This window comes from Canis lupus, chromosome 22 (genome assembly GCF_003254725.2).
Source record: "Canis lupus dingo isolate Sandy chromosome 22, ASM325472v2, whole genome shotgun sequence".
NCBI lineage: Eukaryota > Metazoa > Chordata > Mammalia > Carnivora > Canidae > Canis > Canis lupus.
The window spans coordinates 3,401,528-3,410,903 of record NC_064264.1 but is presented as its reverse complement, the minus strand read 5'-3'; the positions used below and the strand labels follow the sequence as shown (position 1 = coordinate 3,410,903).

The 9,376-nt window shown below is 37.0% G+C and overlaps 1 protein-coding gene across 2 annotated transcripts in view; it reads right to left on the bottom strand.

Annotated features, from left to right (window-relative positions):
* Window positions 1–428: 428 nt before the first annotated feature.
* SUCLA2 (succinate-CoA ligase ADP-forming subunit beta) overlaps window positions 429–9,376 on the bottom strand; it is a 45,108-nt gene continuing 36,160 nt past the window's right edge. For both annotated transcript variants that reach the window (XM_049099233.1, XM_025478304.3), the window contains 3 exons: window positions 3,866–3,986; window positions 3,325–3,413; window positions 429–1,201 (listed from right to left, as the gene is read on the bottom strand). In XM_049099233.1, the coding sequence (XP_048955190.1) occupies window positions 1,127–1,201; window positions 3,325–3,413; window positions 3,866–3,986 (285 nt within the window). In that variant the 3' untranslated portion in view covers window positions 429–1,126. The remainder of the gene's footprint in view (window positions 1,202–3,324; window positions 3,414–3,865; window positions 3,987–9,376) is intronic.

The window sequence follows — 9,376 nt, the reverse complement described above, 5'->3', positions numbered from 1 at the left end:
ATATCTGAACACATGTTAAGAACATCAAAACAGGTAAAAGTTCTCATATTCGCCATTACGGTTACATAGTCTCTACCATGTGGCTGGTATTCCTTTCCATGGTATTAACACTGTTAACAGTTAAATATCAACTGTTCTAAGCAGTGAACAAAAGATTAATACACATACACACACACACACACACACACACACACACACACACAAAGGGACACAAAGGAAAACATCTTTTTAAAGAAGGTACCAGATGGTACACAGATAAATATCAGAATTCAAAGGAAATATCTGTAGGTAGTTCCACAGTATGTAATGTCATGCCCCAGTACATGATCTACAACTCAGGTCCTTGAAGATATTTAGCGCAAAGATGGACACATCACCATCTACTGTGCTTACTTAGAAAAGAAAAAAAGAAAAAACATTAATCCAAGTCACATTGGGAGATTTTTATTAACTTAAATTGACATCGCTAATTTTGTCTGCCAAGTCCTTAGTGAATATACCTTTATTTGATACAAACCTACTGGTTCTTATCAATACCACAGGATCATGAATACTTACAGTAATCAGTGTTTTATAATGATTAAAACAATGTTCAAATAACAAGTTACTTCACTGACATACTTAAAAGAATATTCTGGGGAGTGTTTGAAAGCTCTGTTTATAAATAGTAATTGATATACTTAGGTATTTGGTGTTGAAGATAAACACTTCTTATATAAAACATTGTTTTAATACATTGCTCTACTAATGAGCCTAGTTAGATATAATATATTTCTAACACTAAAGAATAAAGCTTTATCTTCATATTTATTTTATTCATAGGACTCATCAATGAAGAATGTTGAAACTAACAGTAAACTGGCATATTGCAAATGACATTCTATAGAAGTGAAAAAGAAAGCTGCAACAAAACAAACTAGATCACTGCATTACACATTCTTTATACAAACAGCCCACTCTGAACAGTAGAATTAAATGCAGACCAAATGCTTTTAAGTTTTTGTGCCTAGCTGGCAATTACAATCTCCACACACTAAAGAGAAAAGGAACAATAATAATAAAGAACACAGTATTTTTAACGATTATAGCACATTTAACACCTTCAGCCATCCATTGGGTTCTCAGATCAGATTGGCAACTGAAATTTCACATCCACCTGGGCTTGCTTGGCTAAGTTCACTATTTCAGAGAGCTTTACAACCTGAAAGGAAAAAACAAAGCAGCTTTCTCTCTTATTTCCACAAAACCATAAAATCAGAACTACTAGTAAATGTGAAATTAATGCATGTTCAATCTTTTTCACTTAAAACATCTGGGCTATTCTTACATGGTTATATTCCACTTCACACTCTTATAAGCATGTGCCACTCTTGAAGGATAGTCAAATCTGACATACTTCATAACTCATGCCCCAGTTCAATACCTTCTGATTTTGTATATATATACCTCTTTTTTTATTGCCTAAATTTTATCTATTTTAAGGCAGAAACAGTGTCTTAGTTGGATATCACATAACACAAAGCACATCTAATTAAAAGTGTAAAAGTGTTCAAATAATACGTATACAATCTTAACTTGCAATATCGGGATAGGAGCTTAGGTCCAGGAGTTAGTATTTCGCTTTCTGTCAAGCTGAATTCCAATGTTGTCTCTACAATCTGTCTGAGAATAGCCAGCTGGTACCATACAAAATATCAAAATTAAACATGTCTAAAACCAAACACAGATTCAGCCTCCCTCCTGCTGAAGAGAGCAGCAGAGGGTTTCAGTTAGGCCCCCTGGGTTCAAATCCCACTCTGATGTTTATGACATATGACCTTGATGAATAAGTTCATTTATTCAGCCTCTGTTTCCACATCTATAAAAACAGAAATTATATAACCAAATTCATAACAAGATAAAACCAGAAGAAAAAGCTTAGCATTGCATGCACAATAAATAATAAGTGGCAGCAGTTGCTACTATCATTATCACATTATTATTAATACTGTCATAACTTCCATAATCTCATAATCAGTAGAAAAACACTGCAGTCACAACTTAAACCAACTGTTCACTTTTATCTTTCATGGTCTGTTTGATCAAGATTTGATTGATTCTTCTACTTTTTTCCCCATGTCCACAAAGCTCTCTGAAACACTTTTGCTTTAGCATTCCCTTGCTCAAAATTTTAAACTCAGGATTGAGTATAAATCTCTCTGATACTAAAGTATAGTTGATTTTTATTTACTAGTAAATACTTTCCCAAAGTATGTCCCAAAGAAGGACGTTAGGACCTCCATTATTTTAATGAAATGACTTCACACTAACTCAGCAAGTCTCAAAACCTTATTGCTGATTAAACCATATAGCCCCAGAGTATTCCATGAAATGTCTATAAACAAAGGTAGGAAAGAATCAAAAGTTCTCATTTAAAAATATCTCTATGTCTACTATGGTGTGTGCTCCAAGACAGATTATTAAGTAAAAGCAATGAGATAAAATATATGTTACCATCATACAATGTGAGAAAGCAGAGCTATAATATAGATGTATACACATACATTAAATATTTCCTAATCATTTTTAAAAAGTAGAAGGATAGACTAAAAACTTCTTTAAAAAGCTGGTTATGCATTATATGTTCTCATTCATTTGGGGAATATAAATAATAGTGAAAGGGAATATAAGGGAAGGGAGAAGAAATGTGTGGGAAATATCAGAAAGGGAGACAGAACGTAAAGACTGCTAACTCTGGGAAACGAACTAGGGGTGGTAGAAGGGGAGGAGGGCGGGGGGTGGGAGTGAATGGGTGACGGGCACTGGGTGTTATTCTGTATGTTAGTAAATTAAACACCAATAAAAAATAAATTAAAAAAAAAAAAGCTGGTTATGCGTGGAAGAAATAGGAATAAGTAGAAAAGTTAGTTTCTCTGCATATACCTTGCTTTAGTTTTGACTTTGGAACCATGTAATATTTATATAAAACAAAACTTCCTTTAAAAATAAATAAATAAGAGGTGCCTTGGTTAAGCGTCTGCATTCGGCAAGGTCCTGATCTCAGGGTTCTGGGGATGAGCCCCACGTCAGGCTCCATGCTCAGCAGGGAATCTGCATGTCCTTCTGTTACTCCCCACTCATGCTCACTCTCTCTCAAATAAATAAAATCTTCTTAAAAAATAAAAATAAATAAATGAAACTAACTTAGATTCTAAAATGAGTCAGCTAATATTGCTAATACTGAGTATTTCTGCTGAATATTAGGAGCACTGAGCACCTTATACTTGTATCTCCATCTTACACACTTTGCAAATTTGTGTCCTTAGATTAACATAGCCTTTTTACCATTTTAGCAGCTTCATCCAAGTCATCACAAGCAAGAATTTTAAGTCCACTGTCTGTTATCAGTGCCTTGGCATCATCAACTCTTGTACCTAGAAATGATTTATGCAAATATAAAGATGTTTTAAATATATACACAAAATCATTTAAAATGTTGGTCACAATGTGAAATTTCAACATAGGAGTACTTCCCATTATTTAATATAAATGTTTCTAAAACCAAAGAAAGTACTGTAGAAGTCTGGAATTACCTCATGAAATATCTTGCCTTACCATGTCACTGGTAACTCAGACAGGTCAGAATTCAAGACAAAGCACAACAAATAAATAACATACTAAATTATACCACGCAAAATGATAAACAATTTTGCCCCAACGTGAGAAATTTTTTGTGAACTCACACTTTAAAAATTTCTATTATATAACATTTTCATTTAAAAGACACAGCTATTTGAAAACTGTATTTTAAATGAACTGAACTCCTTGGAATTATGAACTTATAAACAGAGTTCACAGACAAGTCCAAGATATCTTTTACACTCACCTTGTAACCGTACCACAATAGGTATTTTAATTTCCAAATCTTTTACTGCCATAACTATACCCTGTGCAATAACATCACACCGCATGATTCCTCCAAAAATGTTGACCAGAATAGCCAGTACCTGTGAATAAAATGTTTTTTGTAGATTAAAATTTAAAAGCAAGGAGTATGTGTCCTTCCTTCTCAAGAAAATACTAGTGTCTGTACTTTATGGTACAAATTAATTCCATGGTACTATTTTCAGGCCTGACCATCACATCCTCTGCAGCTCTTTTAGAGAGACTTATTCTCTAAAATCAGAACTTATTCTCCCCAACTTGGGTGATTTCAACACCTGGCTCATAGTCTCTTCTCTCCTGTCCCATATGAACAGGATTCCCTGGGGATTCCATTTATTTGTTTCCTATTAAACATCGCCGTTCACCAACATGACTGCCCCAGATCATGATAAAAGATAACATCACATGCAAGATCTCCAATTTAAAGTTCTTCTTCATTTATCCCCATCAGCTCAACCAAATCCTCACACAAAGCAGAACCTCAGAATCACTCAGCTTCTCTTGAATACCCACTCCTAGCTTCACTTGACATCTAAACTTCAAGACCTGTTTGGATCAGCATTCTTACATCACTGATAGTCTGAATCACCGTCCTTCTATCACTTACACCCCCCAAAAAGTGTCTTAGTTTACTCACCTACAACAGAGCTTCCAACTAGTGAAATACAAATGGGTTACAGACATACCAAGATACTGTTCCCCTCTACTCTTAGGGCAGCTAGGAAGGTTCTGGGACAGCTAGAACCTCTGGGCCACTGGCCTCCGACTACAGGCAACCTTCTCCATCTACTCTTCTACCTTTTCTGTGAATGATTTGACATTAAAAAGGTTGAAACACACCAAACTATACTATGCATTCCTTATCCTTACAAATATTATTTCTAGATCTTTAAAAAAAATTAAGAAATAGACTAGATCTCATAGTGACCTTGACACCTTCCTCTCTTCTTCCCTCCCACCGCATTCCGGATAGCTTCAATATGTACCACAGACATCATCTAACACTCCAGCCTTAAAATCACTGGATCACTACCATGTTACTTTTACCTCCAGTTCATTTCAAATAATGACACCAAGGCTAAATCCTTGATGACCAAATGAAGATTTCTAGAATATTGAGTGTATAAATCCCACTCTCTGCTTAACCTCCTCTCCTTTTGTCTGTAACACCTCTCACTTTTAACTCCATCAAACCCAGTCTTTTCCTCTTAAAAGCCTCTAGTCTCTCAACCTTGTTCTAATCTCCAAGACTCTCAGCTCTCAGCAGATCTGGCTTTCTTCACTACAGAGCCTGGAACCTGTGGCTGAGCACAAGGATACTGCTACCTACATGCTTAATTTCCCCATATCCGTTCCTCTCAAGACCAGTCTGCCTCTGCCATTCCTTCAAATAATACACACTTGGATGATTCCAGCCGATCAGTTTACTCATTCAAGGAAAACAATCCTTCCTTTAATAATCTGCCTCATAGCTCTCACTTTCTTCATAAGACTCCTATCTGACTTCAAGCTCTAATTTTTAGCATGAGATCGATCTTCCTTTCCCCAATGATATCTCAAGGAAGGAGTTAACCTCCTCTCTAAAACTAATCTCACCACCTCATCACTGTATTGTATTTCCTCCAAGTCTTCACTCCTAAAATCCCTTCTCTCTCCAACTACAAACAGCTCATATTCTTGGTCTTCTAAACAAACAAGCAAGGAAATACACACTAAACAGCTCTCCTCAACCCTACCTCCATTCAACTGCTAATTCTAGGTCCTCCTGTGCCTTCAGAAAAAGTACCCTAGGGGCACCTGGGTGGCTCAGTTACCTGCATGATCCCTGGGTCCTGGGATTCAGCCTAGCATCAGGCTCCACACTCCAGAGAATCTGCTTCTCCCTCTCCCTCTCCCTCTGCCCCTCCTCCCTGCTCATGCTCTCTTTTCTCTCTCTCAAATTAATAAATAAAACTGAAAAGAAGAAGAAAGAAAAGAAAGAAAAGAAAGAAAAGGAAAGGAAAGGGAAGAAGGAAAGGAAAGGAAAGGAAAGGAAAGGAAAGGAAAGGAAAGGAAAGGAAAGGAAAGGAAAGGAAAGGAAAGGAAAGGAAAGGAAAGGAGGAGAGGGGAGGGGAGGGGAGGGGAGGGGAGGGGAGGGGAGGGGAGGGGAGGGGAGGGGAGGGGAGGGGAGGGGAGGGGAGAGGAGAGGAGAGGAGAGGAGAGGAGAGGAGAGGAGAGGAGAGGAGAGGAGAGGAGAGGAAAAAAAACCCTCAAAGGGTAATCCCTCCTAGATCCACTGCCTCAATTCCTGATGACAGTTCAAGCCATTACAAGCTGGTCTCTGCCCCCTTCTTCCCTACTCTTGGTAGGGTTCCCAATCATTATTCAGTCCTTACTCTACATGATCACTCCTATAGATGGACACTGCAGCCCATCCCTTACTTCTCAAAATTCTCCACCTTGGCCTTGGATGTCATCGTTCTCTCTGGATCTGCACCTGTCCATTTGTTCTTTTATGGTGTCTTCCTCCTCTATTCAATCCTTCAGAAACCCATTCTTGGTTTTCTCATCTCACTCACATGGGTCATCTTACCAACTCCTAACACTTCAACTTTTCTCAAAGCACCAAGGACTCTCATATATATACAACTATTATAGGAAGTACAGTAACCTTATAATCGCCTGCTAGATACAGTCACCACACTCCAAACTTAACATATTCATTCAGAAATATCCATTTCTCTACTTTCCCTCTGACTGTACAAAAAGCACCTCCACCCAATGATTGTCCCCAACCAAAAGTCCTAATGTTAATCTAACAAACCCTTCCCCACGGCCCTCCAACAAAAAAGGGAAAAAATGAATTTAATGATTCTATCTCAGAAATGCCTCTAAATTAGGGTTCTTTGCTTTATTCTTACTGACACTACCTTTGTCAGACCTCTTCATATTTTTTAATAAGCAGGTGTAACAACCAAATTATCTCTCCTGGCAGTGCCTCCCTACTCTCCATTGCATCCTCTACTAGCAGAGTTACCTTCTTTTAAAAAATGTAAAAAAATAAACAAAAAAGTAGGGGACATATTTACATATATGCCATGTATGGACTAGGGTAAGGGAGTTAAAATCCAAATGTCCTAACTACAGATACAGAGATCTTTACAATGTGGTCTCCATTTGACAACATTAATCATTCATTCCAATAATGCTGTATTCTCACACATAAGCATCTTACTATCCCATAAACATAATCGTCTTTTTTGAACTCTATATGCCTTTGTATATTTTCTTCCTCTTGCCTAATTTATTCAATTTCTCAAGACAACTCAAGGGATCATTCATGCAGTGAAGGACTCCCTGATTCTCCTACTAGTTACCAGCTCTGACTTCTGTTCTTCCAAGCACTATACTCAGTTTATCACCCCAGTCAGACTATAAATGCCTTGAGCAAAGTAACCATGTATTCTCAAATCCAAGTACAGTGTCCAACACACGGAGACATAATAAGTATACAGCTACTTCAATGCTATCCACATTGTCTCCCTGGATTCCGGGCCTGTTTCCAATTCTAATGCCCTTCCTGACAGTCCACAATACTGGAACTCTTCATTGCTTTTCTCCACTCTTGTACCTAGACTTAAAAGTCATACTTAAAAAAATAATTAGAATTCTAGTTCCTTAGTAAGTACTCAACAGTTAAATAATTAGTAATTATTTATATAAATATATATATAAGTATGAAAAAACTCTTTTATACTCTTTTAGAGTTTATGCCAAAGGAAGCTATAAAAATATAATTCCAATAAGACTTATTTTTTGAATAGTTATTAAACAAGGAAAATAAAGCACTTTTATTTCTCATTTCAGTTCAATGCTTTGTGTAAAATAAATATGGCAAATGATTCTAGGGTCTAGAGATAATTCTCTAGGTTCAGAGAGTAGTAAAATAGATTTTTTTTTAAGATTTTATTTATTTATTCATGAGAGACACAGAGAGAGAGGCAGAGACACAGGCAGGGAGAAGCAGGCTCCCTTTGGGAAGCCCCATGCAGGACTCGATCCTAGAACCCCAGGATCACAACCTGAGCCAAAGGCAGAGAGCCTCAACCACTGAGCTACCCAGGCATCCCTAAAATAGATTTTTTAAAAACAATTCTAGAGTCTAACACCATAAGTAAAAATGTACATTGTCAGCATCATCAATGGTAAATACTTATTAATGACCTCTGTATGCACTGAATACTATGCCAGCCATGGGAAGAGGGAAAAAAAAAGAGAGAAGAGAAGAGAAGAGAAGAGAAGAGAAGAGAAGAGAAGAGAAGAGAAGAGAAGAGAGAAGAGAGAAGAGAGAGAGAGAAGAGAGAAGAGAGAAGAGAGAAGAGAGGAGAAGAGAGGAGAAGAGAGAGAAGAGAAGAGAAGAGAAGAGAAGAGAAGAGAAGAGAAGAGAAGAGAAGAGAAGAGAAGAGAAGAAGAGAAGAGAAGAGAAAAGAGAAGAGGTTACGAAAGGAAAGAAAGGGAAGAAAAGAAAGAACAGAAAGAAACGATCTTTACCAATGAGCAATTCTCAGTTCTAAATTCAGTAAAACTAGTTCCACAGAAGCCACTATCCTTTTTTTCCTTAAGTCTTACAAAATCGACAATGGCCACATATAGATACACTTCTTTAAAAAATGATTGATAATCTGTGTATCTTTTGGATCATGATGTTTCACATCCCTTGTATTCTGATAATTACATATAAAATCATAGTTCTAATTTATGGCCTATCAATATGTGAAAGATTTATGCAAACATTAAAATGAGTGTTTTAGAAGAACACCTCAGTGAATGCAAAAAGTGTTTCAAGATATGCTAGCCAAAAAACTCAAAGTATGTGATTTTGAAAGATTAAGTATTTATGGATGGGAATTATATCTTATGCCATATCTTTATGGCATGTAATTATATCTTAATAAGTTTGTTTCTATAAAGATATATATGCAAACAGAAGGAGAGAGAGAAAGACAGGGAATGTGTGTGTGTGTGTGTGTGTGTGTGTGTGTGAAATATACAAGCATTAACAAGTTAAAAAAAATGATCAATAGTAACAAAAATTGGGATCCCTGGGTGGCGCAGCGGTTTAGCGCCTGCCTTTGGCCCAGGGCGCGATCCTGGAGACCCAGGATCGAATCCCACATCAGGCTCCCGGTGCATGGAGCCTGCTTCTCCCTCTGCCTGTGTCTCTGCCTCTCTCTCTCTCTCTCTGTGACTATCATAAAAAAATAAAAATTAAAAAAAAAAAATAGTAACAAAAATTCTCTCTGGATAGACTTAAAGGTAATTTTAATTCTCTTCCTTGTAGCTTTATAGATTTTCCAGATTTCTGGGCTCTTGTGATCAAGTAACATCTCCAGCAGTTTTCCACAGGAATGGCTCCCATTCCTGATCACTACCATTTACAGTATTACCTAATACCATCTAATATATTTTCATC